This window comes from Carcharodon carcharias, chromosome 15 (genome assembly GCF_017639515.1).
Source record: "Carcharodon carcharias isolate sCarCar2 chromosome 15, sCarCar2.pri, whole genome shotgun sequence".
In the NCBI taxonomy this organism is placed as follows: Eukaryota; Metazoa; Chordata; class Chondrichthyes; order Lamniformes; family Lamnidae; genus Carcharodon; species Carcharodon carcharias.
Window position 1 is genome coordinate 10,380,280 of NC_054481.1, and position 18,205 is coordinate 10,398,484.

Genomic DNA, 18,205 nt, shown 5'->3' on the forward strand with positions numbered 1-18,205 from the left:
GGGTCAAGCTGCCTGGTTTAAATTTGAAATAATGCTTGGTAGTTAACAGTCACCATAACTGGTGCATTCTCCATGGCAACGCCACTTGCCAACCAATCAACACTCTCATCATGTAGCGTAAATTGTTGTTTTCTCCTTATATTAGTATTCTTGTGAAGTGTCCTGAGGAGTGCAAGACGAAAAGCTTCATCATGTCTCTTTTTTTCTGCAGTACTGAAGTAGGGGATCTTAACTTTCAGCCAAATTAAGGTTCAACAAGAAAAGGCAAATAAATAAATAGTATTCACTGATTGTGAGTCCTTGGTGCAGTTGTTTGTGGCTGAGGCAGTTCCTAAAGCTGTAGTCCTTGGGTTTTCCTCCTGAAAACACTGCTGTGGAATTTGAGGTGGTCTTTAGTATTTCTCTGTCCACAATAAGCAATTCCAGCGTCCAAATTAGTTGAAAGAGAGGGAGAGGCAAGCAACCTTTTTGCTGCTTTCAGATGTTCCTCCTTGAGACTGCGCCAAAGCAAGCAGGGTTGTAATAAAAGAAAATTCAAAAAGGTGGATTCAATCACATGACTTCTCTCTCTGTGATGATTGGGTATTCCACAAAAGGTAATTGATTATCACATGTTTGGATAGACCTTTGCTATTGTATTAAGGCCAAGAGGATTTTTTTTTAAATACCCAAGCCATCACTTCTGAATGACTCAATCTTCCGTGTAATGAGCTAGGAAGAAAATATCAGCACCTGCAGGGTAGCCATTGTCTCTGTAGACTTTGTGTCCAGCCTGATGGAGTGGAATGTAGTTATGCTGTGATGCAAATAGTGGCAGCCATTTTAAGTTTCAGTCCACCTTTGAAGCAGTACTAGACATTAGCAGGAATGAAATTCCACAGGAGGGTTGTCTGGGTATGTCCTGTTTGTAATCCACATTGGAAGCTTCCAGAAACTTGACCAACTTGCAGTTACAGGCATGTCAGGTGACCTTTGGCAGCCATCTTAAGTCAGTGTCTTTGTTTTAACAATTAAAACTTTGTTAAAATGTTCCATATGTAAGTCCAGCAAATTAAATTGAAATTTAATATTTGGCAACAACACACCTCCATAAGACTTTTTTTTTGTTATTCATTTATGGGATGTGGGCTTGTCCATACCTCGTTGCCCTTGAGAAGGTGGTAGTGAGTGACCTTTTTGAACCGCTGCAGTCCATGTGGTGTAGGTACACCCACAATGCTGTTAGGAAGGGAGTTCCAGGATTTTGACCCAGCGACAGTGAAGGAATGGCGATATATTTCAAAATCAGGATGGTGAGTGACTTGGAGGGGAACTTCCAGGTGGTGGTGTTCCTGTCTACCTGCTGCCCTTGTCCTTCTAAGTGGTAGTGGTCATGGGTTTGAAAGATGCTGTCTAAGGAGCCTTGGTGAATTCCTGCAGTGGATCTTATAGATGGTACACACTGCTGCTAATGTGCATTGGCGGTGGAGGGAGTGAATGTTTGTGAATGTGGTGCTAATCAAGTGGGCTGCTTTGTCCTGGACAGTATCAAGCTCCTTCTGTGTTGTGGGAGTTGCACTCATCCAGGCAAGTGGGGAGTATTCCATCACACTCCTAACGTGCCTTGTAGATGGCAGACAGGCTTTGAGGAGTCAGGAAGTGTTGAGACCACAGCTGGTGTTAATTGCAGCACGAACCAAATCCCAGAGAGAAACCTGACCTTTGGGCCATACCCTTATTTTTTTCTCTTCTGAAAACGAGAAGATGACGTGCTGTTCTCAGCAGTAAGAAGTCCAGTAACACTTCTGGGATTTTAAACATTAAAAGAAAAAGTTTTATTAACAGGAATAAAAGAAAAAATTTTCTCGGGTCAAATTTACATTGACTTATTAAAATAGAAGGCTGATTTTCACCCCGAGGCAAGAAATATGAGCTGTGACTGTTTCCAGTTCCTGATCCTGCATCTGGGATGAATCGACCACTGACTGGGCGGCCCTTTAATTGGCAGGGAGATGGGTTCCCTGTCCAATTAATGGTGGCAAGCAGGCTCTTGAAGTTGTAGGGCCAATCCAACTTCCAGCTGGCTGTAGTAATAAGTAACTGGGCAGGGTGTGGTGGTGGTGGCGGGGCGGGGGTGGTTTTGGTGGGCAGGAGGGAAACCCCTCCTCCACAGGGTAGCCTTTGGCTGCACCAGGCAGGCAGGGAGGGCCTGTAGGCCTGCTTCTGAAAACCCACCTCTAGGAAGTTAACTTCTCCGTTTCACATCTGGAAAATGGAAGCCAACCGGAAAAGCCCAGTTAGCCTCCTTAACCCCTGGTTAATGAGGCTCCTAACGAGCCTATTAGACTACCCCAGCCAAAATGTCGGACGTCAGGAACAGACTCAGGAAACTGGCGTGCCGTCCAGCATTATAATTTTCAGGCCTTGTCCACCTCCATTCCCAATCTCCGTGGGGCCCAAGAATTCATCCCAGAGAGTTTTTTGGGGTGATTTTAATATTACCATAGTGTCACATCAAAAGTAACTCACTAGTTCTCTGGCTGTTTACTTTATGGCAACAGTGACAGTTTCCTCTAATTTACTGAAGTTTATACTTTGAAGCAAGGAGGAAGGAAGACATTTTAATTCTAGGATTCAGTAGAAAAAAAAGAGATAAAATAATTTTGAAACCTTAATTAGACCAATATACACAATTAAAATGTGTCACAAAGTCCACACAGCAGTTAAAACATTATGATGTTTAAAAATGTTTTTATTTCTCTTTATATCGACTTAGATTTAAAACTTTCTCTAGTTCTGTTTCTGACTCCAGCAAAACATTCTAGAAGCAAGAGGAATATGTGGGGTAACTTAAAAACTTGAAATAATAAAACATGTAAAAACTGTACAGCTTATGTATTCCTGGGAGTGATTGTAAACCATGACTGCAGTGTGTTTAAACATGATTCACAACCAGGCACTCAACAGTTTCCAGCCTGTCATGTTTTATCTGTTCATGGATAATCTGAATAGATCGGAATGAATGAGGGGAGTATTGTTTTTCTCTTTGAACTGTGAGCAGTGACTTCTCATATCATCAGATGAGCTTCTCCCTGTCTGTAATGTACTTCTATGTTTTCTAGGGTTAAATCAGAAGCTATCGTGGCCATGAATAATAAAGAAGGCAAAGAGGAGCTGGAGGACGTGAGCGTAAGTTCTCGATATTGTGTACTGGATTGTCAGTGCTTATTCAGCCAGATAGTAATGGGTGTGGTGTAATGGTTCCAATAGCACAAGCTAAGAAAAATCTTAACAGTTACAGTTGATTGAGCATGTTCATTAACTAAGAAAGTACATTGTTAACCCAGTCTTTGTATGTACAAAAGATGAGTGACTCTTATATTCAGGTGCTGGTAAGAGTTAGATTCCAACACTTCCCTTTGGACGCACAATCAAGTGCAGGAGGTCTTGTGGCACAGTGGGTAGCATCCCTACCTCTGGGCCAGAAGGTCTGTGTTCAAGTCTCATTACGGGACTGGATGGCCATGGAAGGTGTGTTCATAACATGGTCAAACAGGTTGATTATCAATCTGTGAATCTTATGGCAGGCAGTAAGAGCAGGAAAGTTTCCTGGTCAGCCGTACTGCAGAAGGCAATGACAAACCACTGCAGAACTTTGCCAAGCATAATTATGGACCAATCCAATGGAAGTCCATGGTCACCAACACCCTCTTGGGGCAGGGTACCTGAAAGAGGAGGAATCAAGTGCGGAGAGTTGTCTGACTCCCAAATCTCTTACTACATCTCAATTTGTTTGCTATTCCTAGTTGGTTAGCAAGATAAATTCCTGTAGGGTAAGATCTGGAATGCATTAGAAAGGGAAGGGCCACAAAGCATTTCATCCCAACAGCAAACATGGCCTGTATCTCAGCAAAATAATCCTACTGTGATAGGATTTTCCTGCAATTTGTTCACCTATCCGTTCTCCCAGCTTCATGAAGAACAATGGAAATGAGAATCTTGGATCTGAATAATGTAGTGGAGTCCATTGGAGACCTTGTCTGTACAGTTATGTTTGTTCCTTGTTATGGGTCTTTGTTCAGTCCCTTCACCACACTGTTCTCCGTCAACTATGAGGCAGGATGGGTCTGGGCCTAGGCTTTGCTGAAGAGACGGTGGCACAGTGGTAATGTCACTGGATTAGTAATCCAGAAGCCCAGGCTGATGCTGTGGGGCATGGGTTCAAATCCCACCTGGTGGAATTTAAATTCAATTAATAAATCTGCAATATAAAGCTAGTCTCAGTAATGGTGACCATGAAACTATCATTAAATGCTGTAAAACTCCATCTGGTTCATTAATGTCCATCCTTTCCTGGTCTGGCCTACATGTGACTCCAGCTCCACAGCAGTGTGGTTGACTCTTCACTATCCTCTGAAATGGCCTAGCAAGCCACTCAGTTCAAAGGCAGCAGATTCTGGCTTTGCCAGTGATTCCCACATCCCATGAAAGAATGAAAAAAGAATAGTGTTCATCCTCTTCCCATCTCCTTGCTATACCACCAGAACATGGTTCTGTCAGGTTCTGGCCAAATCTATTCATTGTGGGTTGGTTCAGGTCAGCAAGATAGGGTGTGAGGCAAACCCCAGAGGGAGTTTCAGATTTAACCAGGAGAACAACTGGTTCTATCTGTAAAATGATTTGGTACACTGAATGGAAGTCGAACCCTACTGCCAGAACTATCAGATCCCATTAATAGAGCTACTGAGCTCTATTTGTTAGTGGAAGCATTACATTTCACTAGCTCAAACAACTTTCAAAGCATTTACAGCAGACCATAACTTAATTTGTTGCTTTACATAATATGGTATTTTACATATTTCAGGCACTGTTTGTGTAAATGACTTGTACTGGCTGTGAGAAACTCGAATAATAAGGGGCTCAAGTGTCACAATATCATTTTGATTAATCAGAAACATTTATGTTTGAATATATTCAGAAAAGTCTACTGTGCCACATTAAATACATACTTGAGATAGGTGCGTGCAATTAGCAAATTTTTGAGGTCCAGGCATTCTACAGTGCGGCCTATGGCTGCCCCGTCCTCAAGCAGGCAGAGGGTGCCTCTAGGCCTGTCTGGAGCACTGCCTGCACCACAGTCTGCCGCTTGGAAGCTGCCTTCAGGTACCTAAACTGGTCCCTGTTGCCTGCAGAAACCTGGAGCCAACTGGAAAATCCCACTCAGCCTCCTTTAATTGGCCTCGGTAGGTTCTTAACGAGCCTGATGAGCTACATGCTGCTTGTTGCGGGTGGGGGGTGGGGGAGCAGTCCTGCTGCACCTGCCCCACCCCCGCCACCACACAAAAACAGCCCGAAAGTGAGATGGAGCTGGGGAACTGGCACGCGGCTGGTGGATCTAGTTTCATTTCCTACCAGGTTCACGACCTCAGCCCAGGGGCAAAATCCTCCGCAAGATGCCAGTCTTTAACACATCGGTTTTTAAGAAAATTACTTTGCATCGGACATTTTTCAGGGAATTCGAAATACCTAATGCCTGGAAACAGCTTGTTCTACATTTGCACATTTGGTAAAATGATTGTTATCCGGCATGCTCAGGGAATGGTGGTGCCTGTTAATCAGAAATGTTGGTTAATGGAGAGTTACAATACCCTGGACATGTGGCAAGGTGCTGCTCTGCCTCTGAGGGGAGAGGGGAAGCAGCTGGGTAGTCAAAAGACCCCAGCACAGCAGGGCATCACAGTAAAACCACCACAGCTGAAGACCAATCTGACACTAAGATCTTCAGGCTGGCTTTGAAAAAAAATTGAACCGTCAGTTTCGCTGACGGTTGCTCCGAGAGGTATATCTTTGTTCAGGCACAATAACCAAAACTAACCCAACAACTTAATAATTTCAATGTCAAGCTCAAGAACAAGCGGTGCAAATTTACAATCTATTATTACAATATATTTTTTAAAGAATGTATTATCTGAACATTGAAAGTGACCAGCTTTTCAAAAAAAAAATCAAGCTGTCAGACGTTCCAATTAGTAAAGAAGTCCGGTTACGAACATACAAATTAGAAGCAGGAGCAGGAGCAGGCCACTCGGTTGGTGGAGTGCCGGATGACACAAAGTTTATTGTAATTGTATCCCTTAATGAGATAATGTGAGGAAAAGGTCTCATTTATGACTATTCTTTGAAAAATAAATGAGACTTGTGTTTAAACATAGAAACATAGATAATAGGAGCAGAAGTAGATCATTAGGCCCTTCAACCCTGCTCCGCCATTCAGTAAGATCATAGTTGATCCTCTTATCTCAACACCATATTCCCACTCTCTCCCCATACCCCTTGACGCATTTATAGAGTCTAAAATTCTTTAATGGGATGTTGGTGTCACTGGCAAAGCCAGCATCTTAACTGCTGTTGAGCTGAGTGGCTTTCTTGGCCATTTCGGAGGGCAATTAAGACTCCACCACATGTCTTTGGGTCTGGAGTCACATGTAGGTCAGACAACAGATTTCTTTCCCTAATGGATCAGTGAATTTGATGGGTTTTTCCAACAATTGATGATAGTTTCATGGTCACCATTATTGAGACTACCTTTCAATTCCAGATTTTAAATATAGTTTAAATTCCACCGGCTGTGGTGAGATTTGAACCCATGTCCCAAGAGCATTAGCCTGGGTCTCTGGGTTACTAGGCCAGTGACGTTACCATTGTACCATCCTATCCGTACGAGATTCTCTTGTAAATAAATAAAATTATCTCTACAAATTATATAGAGGGCATTCAGCGAAATATTCTACAATGTAGACTTGGTGTGGTAGTCCAGGGGTTGTGTTACTGAGGCCTGGACTAATCCCACCATGGCTATTTGAGAATGTGACTTCAGTAAACAAAATTATGAAGTAAAAAGCTGGTATTAGTAAAAGTTCCCATGAAGTTGGAGGATTATCATTAAAAACCTAACTGGTTTACTGATGGCCTTTAGGAAAGAAAACCTATAATCCTCACCCAGTCTGGCCTATATGTGCTCCCAATTCTTCACCAATGTGGTTGACCCTTAACTGTCTTCTTAAATAACCTGGTAAGCCAATCTGTTGTATCAAAGAAATTCTACAGCGTTGTTGGAGTTGAAGCTCACCACCACCTTCTAAGGGCAACTACAAATAGACAATAAATGCCAGCCTTGTCAAAGGCAATCTTATGCCAGGAATGAAAAAAATACTTCATGGGTGTTATCAGTAATCCTGCATGTGTCTTTGGCCTGTACCCAAAGTAATAACTTTCATCAATATTTCCCTGTGTCAGTGCATCCAGTCACATTTCCATTTGAATCCTGAAGTTGGATTGGCCAACATTTTAAACTGAGAGTTACCCCAGTTTATAATGGTGTCATGAAGTCAGATTAGATTCAGTGGAGTGGGGTATGCAGACCAATGTATGTATTATAAATATCAAAAATTTGGATCAGAAGCTTAAAAAGCAAACAAATACATTTCTGTGAGATGCGTCACTAAACTGAAGGCTGTGGGCGGACTAAAGAATTAGCAGCTTAATGTCCAGTAGAGCAGTCTTTGTTAAAACAGTGCGCACACAGTTGAATTTTAAAAGCAAATGGCTGATGTGTTACACAGATCTTGCCTAAGTTACAGTTTTCTTTCAGCTCTGACTTATCCCATATTCTGCTGCTCCTCTCATTTGCTCCTGTGTCTGAAAAATTGATCGCTCTCTGAGTTATTTATACAAGTATCAATAAAAATGAATACATTTCAGGGAGGCCCGCCTTCTTGCAAGCACAGTTGTCCTGTTGGCTGGACCCGTGACATTGTTAGTGTGAATCATGAAGGCACTGTGACCCATTTTTTCTGCCCTTGTGCCTGAAGGAAGGCCATTTAAAGGTGAGACTGTGATGATGTGAGCGATGAAAGGGGAGAAAAACAACCGGGTTCCCTGGGGTGCCATTGCCAAACGAGGCCCACAGGGAGGAGGTGAATATCAGAAAAACGAGTCAACCATGGCAACTAACACATGCCTTCTGGCTATTTTAATGTACATTTTGAGCAACTGGCTAGACAGGTGTGGTTGGAGATCACTTGTTCCTTTCGGTGGCACAAGAAGAATGAAAACATAGGGGCAAGGTAACAAAGACCAAGAATGTTCTGCAGTTACGCTGCTTCCTCCTGTACTCATTTTTGCTTTATGTTTATAAAATGGATTCCAGACCGGAGGAGGGGGCTGCATGTTCTGCTGAATGTGTTGAATTCACTTTCCTGCTGTAATAAAGTATATAAGGGTGCTGGTTTTTCTGTTCTGGTGAAGCAATGCTTCCATAACCTACAGGATGACGTACAGGTGGCGCAGAGACGGCGCTTCACGCGGGTGGAGATGGCACGGGTACTGATGGAGCGCAACCAATACAAGGAGAGGTTGATGGAGCTGCAGGAGGCTGTCAGGTGGACTGAAATGATCAGGTGGGAAGGTGAACCCCATCTAATAGATGGGAGAAGTATGTGTTGTACAGAGTCTCTGTGGTGGCTTTGTCTTCATTCCTGTCCCAACACTGTGTCCTGCCTTTTTTTTTGACCATCAAGGATAAAGTGGTACAATGCATGCCTGAACCTGGCTGATCCATGGCAAATCTCACTGAACGTTTGTGTAATGTGTTGGTGATGTTAATGTTTAGACATTCCTTTATATCACACATTGTCTTTCAGGAGTGGTTGATTCCCAATATATTGAAATAAATAGCATGGTGTGACAATTTGGTAAACGGATTGGGGCCGAAGTTGACCATTGCCAGTCATGGTGTGTAGTGGCTTGTAGTGATAGCCAGTTTTATCAATGAGAAAGAAAATAATGTGTGATATAAAATTTGCTGTGAGCCCATTCTACAGCAATGACATAGAACAGTTTCATCCCCAATTACTCCCTTTTTCAGAGGCATCCCCCTAAATAATAGGCACAAATTATAATCAGAGATCTTTTATCAAACATACTTCCATTTGACCAAATATATAATTGATTCTACCGGGGCTAATTTGCATTGAGATCCAGAATAGGTTAACGGCCATAATATGGAAATAATGAAACCTTTGGACTTAGTGACCAGAGTCACACATGATTTTAAAAAGGAAAATTTCAAAGGAATAAGGGTCAAACCAGGAGAAGTTAGCTAGGAATGGGTATCTCAATTGGAGAGATATTGAACATTTTTAAAATCACATTATTGAATAATGCAAGATAACTATGCACCCAAGGAATACACATGTAAGTTAAGTAGAAGTTCCAAGATAAGTGTCAAAAGTAGGAGCAAGTGAGAAACCATCTTGCTCGAAAAAGCTTGATTCCTTCAAGTATGTTATAGACAAGTAGATAGTGGAACTATTGTTTAGTTATTTAAACTTTGAGAAGGCCTTTGACCGAGTATAACATGAAAGATTACTAATTCAACTAAATGTTGAATGTAGGATTGGATGCAAATATCGCTAATAGGAAACATAGATGAGTTTTGTGGCGAATATCTCAGTATGGGTGAAGTATTAAGTGGGATTCTGTTGATTGGCACCTGGACTGCTGTTATTTCTAATACATATTAATGAACTGGGTATCAAAACGAAATGTAAGATTGTCAAATTGGCTGACGCTACCAAAATAGCGAGAGAGGTAGAATCAGAGGGAATAACAAGATTTACTGACTGATAGGTAATATAACTACAAAGATAAAGCACAGAAGAAATTCAACATTGGTAAATGTAAAGTACTAAATATTGATTATAAAGAATAAAGATCATAACAGTGCATTGAATTGGCAAAGGGAGACAAAGGGGCCAAACATCATGGTTTAATCGTTACTTTCAATATCTGCGCAATGTGGCAAGTGAAGGAGAAAGCCAAAATGTTGGGCTATATTGTCAGGACCTTGCTGTCCAAATATTCAGAGGTTACACTAGGGCTCTGCATTGTTCTGGTTAGATCTTATTTATGGAATGGTGTTCATTTCTTATCACCACAATATTAAAATCATAGGCAGTCATTGGAGAGGATGTAGAGAAAAACAATAAGACATGGTTCAAGCCTTTACATTTGGAATATAATGAAGGATTGGAGAACTTTAACCCCCATGGTTTAAAAAGGAGAGGATTGAGGTCTGTGGGGAGGGAGGGAGGAAGGACACCATTAAATGATACGTGTAGGGTAGACCATGAATATATATTCAAAATAAACCAGGAAAGTTGGACCAGATATTATACATTTAAATTAATGAGAAATAATTTTGTAACAGGCATTAGAAAATATTTCTTCACAATATAAAATAATGTTTGGAAGCATGTGTCAGCTGAGACATTTGAAGCATTGAATGTGAAGCTGGATGCTACTGGATGAGTCAAAGTACCTGGAGGAAGCTGTTCTGAAGAGCCTTCAATCACCCGTGACTTTTCTGATGTGCTTCTGCCTGTTGTGTTCATGGTCTGTTCTTATCTAGCAATAGTCAGGCCTCTATTTTATTGGTGGAGGTGAGTTGCTGAGAGCCATGAATGACATTCTTTGGAGTCTGCCAGCTTCCACCCTTCAATATAAGTCTTTCAATTTCAGCTTTCATAAATTAGAGACCAATGACTCTAAACTGTGGGACATAAAAGGGTAGGCTGCCAGAGTACTGTGGCAGCAAACCCAACAATAATGTTAGTATGAGTTCAGTTTGTAATGTCTTAACTATGCTGTAGCTTAATACTGCACAGCCTAACATTACTATCAGTGTAGTTTACACCAATATGTGATTTAATCGGTATGGTTGATAGATCTTGCAGGATAATCTGTGGGTGGAGCAGCCAGCATTGATTTTTGCAATTAGCATAGCAGTGACTAACTTGGCACTGTAGGCTAGCATGGCCCTGCCATTTCAAGCTGTCAGGTGTTCTTGGGTTGACTTGGCAGTTTGGTTTGGTGCAATAATTTGAGCTCCCTTGGAAATTAATCTCGATACTCCAGTGTTCTAAACTGATGACCAGCAGATTTGGAGGACCAAGTTTCACCCACTCATTAACAGCCTATCCTACTTGATGGCAGCCTCGGTTTTAAGCAACCTGTCAGTTGACCAAATAGGACAATGTGTACATAATGTGAAATTTACTGTTTTGTTTTTAATATTTATTAGAGCTTCTCGAGAGTACCCATCAATGCAGGAGAAGAAAAAATCAGGCATTTGGCAGTTGTAAGTACTTCAATCTCTGATTAATGCTATTAGAACAGATTTAAAAAAAAAACATTTGAAATGCATTGTTTCTTAAATAATTTAAGAAGATTAAATTATATTTTTGAGTAATATTTTCCAAGGTGAGTAAAATATCAGTATTTTCCAGTCTGTATGGAACACACAGTAGCCATGTCACCAAATTAGCAGGTTGCCATTGTCATCTTTTTGGCTGATTGCTGAAAAGAGTGAACTACCATCTAGGCTGGATTATTTCTCTGTGATCTTTTACTCCCATTGTTTGGAGATTCTGTGGACTAGCGCATGGGGGAATCTTAGAGGAGGTTTGGCTCAGTGGGGTAGGGGAAAGGAAGGAAGTGGCAGAGATAGAACGCAGTGTTGCTTCATACACTTTGGATCCAAGAACGATGAATCAGAATATTTCTTAATGGTGAGAAATTAGTAGGGTGGAGGACCAAAGGTCTTTAGGTATTTATGAACACAAATCACTGAAACAGAAATGCCGGATCACAGAATTGTACAGTGCAGAAGGAGGCCATTTGGCCCATCGTTTCTGCACTGACTCTCCGAATGAGCAATTCAGTTTGTTTTGTTCTGCTTTCTTCCTGTAACCCTGCACATTCTTCTTCCTTTTCAGATAACAGTCTAATTCCCTTTTTAATGCTTCGATTGAATCTGCCTCAACCACACTCTGCAGCAGTGTTTTGCAGGCCTTAATCATTCACTGCATGAAAAGACTTTCCTCATGTCATTTCTGCTTCTTTTGCAATTACTTTAAATCTGTGCCCTCTGGTTCTCAATCCTTTCACTCGTGGGAACAATTTCTCCAGACCCCTCATGATTTTGAATACCTCTATCAAATATCCTCTGGCCTCCTTTTCTTCAAGGAAAATAGTCTCAACTTCTCCAATCTGTCTTCATAACTGAAGTTCTTCATCCTGGGAACCATTCTTGTGCACCGTTTCTTCACATCATTCCTAAAGTCCGATGCCCACAACTGAACGCAGTACTCCAGCTGAGGTCAAACTTATGTCTCATACAAGTTCAACATAACCTCCTTGCTCTTCTACTTTATGTCCCTATTAATGAAGCTTAGGATGTTATATGTTTTATGAACCACTTTTTCAATCTGTCCTGCCACCTTCAATGAGTTATGCACATATACACCCAGGCCTGTCTGTTCCTGCACCCCCTTTAGAATTGTACCCTTTGTTTTGTATTATCTTTCCATGTTCTTCCTACCAAAATGAATCACTTCATATTTCTCCGCATTAAATTTAATCTGCCACCTGTCCGCCCATTCCACCAACTTGTCTATGTCCTTTTCAAGTTCTACACTTTCCTCCTCACAGTTCACAGTGCTTCCAAGTTGCATAGAGTCTGCAAACTGTGAATTGTGGCCTAAACACCAAGATCTAGGTCATGAATATATATATCAGGAAAAGTTAGTGCACAGGCACAAGAAGTAAACAATAAGGCTAATGGGATAGTGACCTTGGGGGCATAGGAGTTCATAAGCGAGGAAACGATATTTCAGTTGTACTGAACTTTGGTCAGACTCCTTCTGGCATTGGTCCTTAGGAAAGATATATTGGATTTGGTAGAGCTACTGTGGAAATTCCCTGGAATGATACCAGTGCTTAAAGGGTCAAGTTATGAAGAAAAGTTACGTAAACTTTGGTTTGTATTACCTTCATTTTTAAAGGCTTGAAGAATGATCTAATTGAGGTGTTTAAATTGATGGAGAGATTCAATCGAGTAGATAAAGAGAAACTTTCCACTGCTGGGGGAATCCAAAACAAGGAGGCATCTTAAAGTTACAGCTAAGTCATGTAATAGTGAAATTATGAAGTTACTTTTTCCACACAATGGATAGTGGAAATCTGGAACATTCTCCCCAAAAAATCAGTCGAGGCTAAGTCAATTTTCTAGACTGAGGCCAGTAGAATTTTTTTAGGTATGGGTACTAAGGGACATGGCGCAAATGGAGTTAAGGTGCAGATCAGCCCTGATCCAGCTGAAGAGTGAATTGACATCAATGGGCTGAATAGCCTACACTTCTTTCCATGTTTATTAGTTCAATCTCAATGCTAAAATGTATACGTTCTTCAAGTACACTCCAGCATATATAAGAGGTGCAAATGGAGTTTTTGGAGATGGAGAGAATTAAGTTTGTTTCATATTTGAAAGCCTGTAGTTCTTTCTGTCAAGCCAGGTGTCATGGTAGACAGGCTTGTTTCTGTTATTCAATTATGTGACTTGGAACTAATATGGTGTTGCATGTTGCAGGTGAATTGTATACCTTTTAAATTATTTTCAGAAACTCATTTTACTGGGCTTCAATATACTTTGATTTTTAAACATATATAAAATATATCAATGTGTTTTACCATTATAAACATTGGGCTGTAGTAACAAACTAGTACTTAATTCTTTTTCTTACAGTTATTCTACTGTTTGTCTTTCCCTCCAGTTTCAGCCGTCTCTTTAGCTCTTCTTCTGCTGCCCAGCCAACAAAGAGGCCACCGGTCCTTCATTATGCTGCTCCCAACACTTATGGTTCCTCTGGCTTCACCAAGCGCCGCAGCCACACCATGTCCCAGTTATCTACTGCAGACAAAACACGTGCCATAGACTTCCTGCCTGAGGAGTAAGTAACAGCCTAAAAGGTGTGGCCTGCCCCACATGTACAGCACCCACATTCAGCCTGCTCCCATGGCACAGGGTTAACACAGTTTGCGATTTTCATATGTTTCGGCTTATTTTCATTATCTTCACTGTTTTATTTTCATTATTCATTTGCTTTGCTTGTTATTTATTTTGCTTCTCTTCCATTTGTAATAATTGGTTACTGTCAAAGAAAGGTTGTTTGCAAAGGTCATGCTGCCATTTATTTTAATTTCCTTGAAGAGAAAAGCCTTAACATCAGGACTTGTGTTGAAGAAGGAATCTCACCTTCAGTACTCTTTTTCTAAAGAAGGATTGAACCAATTTGATAATTAGTGTTTAAAAACAGAATGTTATGAAATGTACTTTTTGTTGAGATTTGATAACATTTTTAAGTATTGATGTTCATTGAGGCACCTGAGCCAGATACTGAGTCAGACAGTGTGACGGAACCGCATTAACATCCATCTGAGAAGCAGTCATTAAATAGGCATGTCTAACCCCTCCTCATACTGTCAGCCTCAGGAAGGCCTCCCAGCCAGTTTCCCTGATGATAAAATCAGCACTCTTCTTTAAATGGGAATAGTGAAAAAAATGTACAAATAGAATCATAGAAAAAGAGAGGTTGTTAAAAATTAATGAGAAATTGTTTCTGTAAGTCAGCTCCAAAAAAAAGAGTTCTGATTGGGAAGTTTCTTCTTTAAATAAAATGAGAAGCAAGGCGTTAGATTAAGGATCCAAGTAGGTCAAGGAACTAGTATTTCACAAACTACTTTGAAGATCTAATTCCATAAAGTATGTGTGAATCCTTAGATGTTGCGCATGGGGCTCTGTGATGACGGTGAAGTGGATTCCTTTTTGTGGTTTTCTTTTGATTACTGGTATCAGTGAAAAAATTGGTGTATATAAATTTCTGTTTTTTAATTTTTGCTCATCACCTTTTGTTGGATGGATCTATTGTTGCGGGTAGATATTAACAAATAGATTGATGCTCAACCAGATCCATTTGGCTGTCTGTAACTTCATAGTGGGTGGCCAGCAAGCTCATTTAGCTACCGTGTGGTTCAGAGTAGTGCCAATAGCATGGATTCGATTCCCATTCTGGATGAGAGAGTCTTGGATCCTGCCTCCCTTGCCCTGCCCCTGAGAGTGGAAGACAATGACAAACCACCACTGCCAAGAGAAATGGCTCAGGTTGAAGCATCAGCAAACAACGAGCCAAAGACCTGCCTTCGGGCAGAGCAGTCATGGAATGGAAAATAGAATTTCACAGGACACTTGACTTGTCACCATTCTAATACAAGATAAAAACTAAAATAAAAAGGAAGTTAACTCAGAATTAAGTGAGTTAAGTTGATTATGATGCATAGAGTGTGTAGTTGGCATGCAGTGTACATAATTTGTGCTATGGTATAGGGGATATGCAACAGCTTCTATTTATATAGTGCCTTGGACATCATAGAATGTCTCAAGGTATTTCATAGGAGCATTATTAAGCAAAAAATGACACTCGGGCACAGATTAGGGCAGACGATCAAAAACTTGCTCAGATTTAGATTTTAAGGAGCATCTTAAAGGAGGAGAGAGAGATAGAGAGGTTTAAGGAGTGAATTCCAGAGTTTGGGGCCCAGGCAGCTGAAGGCAAAGCCACCAGTGGTGGGGCATTTAAAATCAGGGATGCTCAAGAGCTCAGAATTAGAGGATAATAGAAACCTCGGAAGGTTGTGGGGCTGGAGGAGATTGCAGAGGTAGGGAGGGATGAGGCTGTGCAGGGCTATAGTATGTGTATTTATACTATGTAAGTATTGTGCGATGAATAATCTTGATGAGGGATTATAAGAATGCTTCAATTTAAAGGTGAAACAGGCTGTGTGAAATTATAAGGTTCTTCTGTGGTGGTGGTATGTTGCAGTTTTCTCAAGGAGTCTGAGTGGATGTGGCAACATGCACTTTTAAATGCATGTTGTAGTCTGGAGTGATGGGCTGGTATCATTTTGACCAAATAGAAATGTTAGAATCATGGAATTATACTGCGCAGAAAGACGCCTTTTGGGCCCATTGTGTCTGTGCTGGCTCTCTGAGAGAGCTGTCCGATTTAGTCTGCACCTCCAGTTATTTTCCCATAATCCTGTAAGTTAGTCTTCTTCCAATAAATGTACAATTGCCTTTTAAATGTCCCTACGGAATTTGGTTGCGTTGTCCTTTAAGGTGGCATGTTCTGGGTTTTAACAGCCCTCTGTGAAAAATGTCTCCTTATTTCTCATCTAGTTCTTTTGCCGATTATTTTAAATCTGTGTCATCTGGTTACTGACCTGTGTGCCACAGGAAACAATTCCTCCCTATTTGCTCCATTTAAAAAAAATCTCCTTAACTTTGAACCCTCAGTTAGGGCTCCCCTTAACTTTTTCATCTGTGAAGAGAGCAATCCCAATTTATCTAATATTTGCACATACGTGAAGCCCCTCATCCCTAATACAATTCCAGCTAAATCCTAAAGATGGGAATGTGTTCCCAACCCGCCATTGCTGTTTTAACGGTGGATGTTTCAGGCCATGTTTGTGCCCTGTTTAAGAGAGGTGCAGCACTTCGTTAACATGTTTAAATTAGGCTGCCACATCCCTGACGTTTTCCAGGGCTCGGGAAAACCTGACCATGTAAGGGAAGTGGGATCTGCTAGCCCCAGAAGGCAAGTGCTTTTTAAACCATTCCTTGTGCACCAGGAGTTGCAGGAGAGCTTCCCTTGGCCCCTCAAGAAAGCCTTCAACTTCTCGCTTGATGACTGCGACCTCTCTCTGTGCCTTGTCTCAGTTGGTGACCTCCAGCCTGCCTGAGATCGCGATGGCTAAGGATCATCCCCACAGGGTTTCTGGCTGCATTCTCCTGGCCAATGGTTTTTCCGATTTGGGGGGGCTGCAGGGTGGGAAGCAGAACGGAAAAGTTATAGTGGGGACCTGTTGTTAAAATCAGCAGGATCTTGGTGACCCTGTTCTTGCTGGGTTTCCTTCATGACCATCTGAACCCTCCCCACTCCTCATCAAAAATTAACGATACTCGAAAACTTTAATCATATGCAGTTTCCTTCAGGCTCAGCTGGTGCTAGGAGCCTGTGTCTATCTAGGAGACTGGGCTGGGTTGAGCGGTTACCGGCTCTGAGTTCCTCCCTGCTTCTTTCAGAGCCAGTAGGGTAATTTTTCTGAATTTGTGTCACTGATGCGGTGAAGAAGCCACCATTGATGTCCTGATATGTACATCGGAAATTAATTAAATGGTCACAGCAACAGGAGTGGTATGCCCATGACTTCCTCTTCTCTGTAGGTGACCCTCTGTACCACTAACCAAACTCAGAAAATCAGCTCTTCAAAATGAAGAAAGAAATACTTGCATTTATAAGAGCGCCTTAGGATGTGCTAAAACGTTTTAAGACCAATGAAATACTTTTTGTTGCATTGTTGTGATGTAGGAAACATGGTAGCAAGGTTCCAAAAGCAGCAACGTGAGATTGATCAGATAATCTATTTTAGAGATGTTGGCCAAGGTAGAAGTCGTGGCCAGGATTCCCCTGCTATTCTTCGACTAGTGTTACTGGATCTTTTATGCCTACGTGAGAGGGCAGACGGAACCTTGGCTTAACATCTCATTTAAAAGACGGTACCTCTGACTGTGCAGTACTCCCTCAGTGCTCTGAGGTGTCAGCCTATATTATATAAACTGGACCCCCCCACCCCCAAAATTTTTAAATCCAGGGAATGAATACTTTTGTTAGGTGCTGACGTGATTGCACTTAGGGTCAAGTTTAGGTTCACTAATTGTATGAACAGAATGAGGATTCCCATCGTCCCGTCATATTTAAAACTTTTTATTCCAACAGGTTGGACGTTCTTTCTTGCGTTAAAATACAGATTTTTGAAGTGGGCCTCCAAATAAAGAAGTACCATTACTTTTCCTGGAGTAAAATTATTCTTAGCGCACAGGCCTTGTGCGAAATGGGAATTAAAACCTTTGTGCATTTACTTACACTCTCAACATTTGTACATTTCTGGAAGCTTACATGCATTAAAGTGCACAGCAGAGTGGCTGCTGAAAAAGCTGTTTCACCTACTAATTATAATTAGTGCACTTTGAGCAAAAGTAATCTTTGGGATGTGCTGTTTAATGAAAGAAGAATGAAGGTGTAAATCAAGATCTGCAAATCGTAATGTCAGATGGAAAAAGTATAGTCCAAACATGGGAACTATTGTTTGAACTCCTCAGATATTTGATTGGGCCAGATTTTGTGATCAGCATTGAACAAGCAGCACTTGTACCTGCCCCTAAGGCTTTTGCACTGGGATATGCAGTGATTTGAACGGTGCAGTGCCT

The 18,205-nt window shown here is 41.3% G+C and overlaps 1 protein-coding gene across 8 annotated transcripts in view; it reads left to right on the plus strand.

Moving 5' to 3' along the window:
* Positions 1-18,205, plus strand: part of mapk8ip3 (mitogen-activated protein kinase 8 interacting protein 3) — a 195,222-nt gene that overhangs the window by 106,690 nt on the left and 70,327 nt on the right. For all 8 annotated transcript variants that reach the window (XM_041206011.1, XM_041206015.1, XM_041206014.1 and 5 more), the window contains 4 exons: positions 3,102-3,168; positions 8,308-8,438; positions 11,123-11,179; positions 13,653-13,829. In XM_041206011.1, coding sequence (XP_041061945.1) covers positions 3,102-3,168; positions 8,308-8,438; positions 11,123-11,179; positions 13,653-13,829 — 432 coding nt within the window. The remainder of the gene's footprint in view (positions 1-3,101; positions 3,169-8,307; positions 8,439-11,122; positions 11,180-13,652; positions 13,830-18,205) is intronic.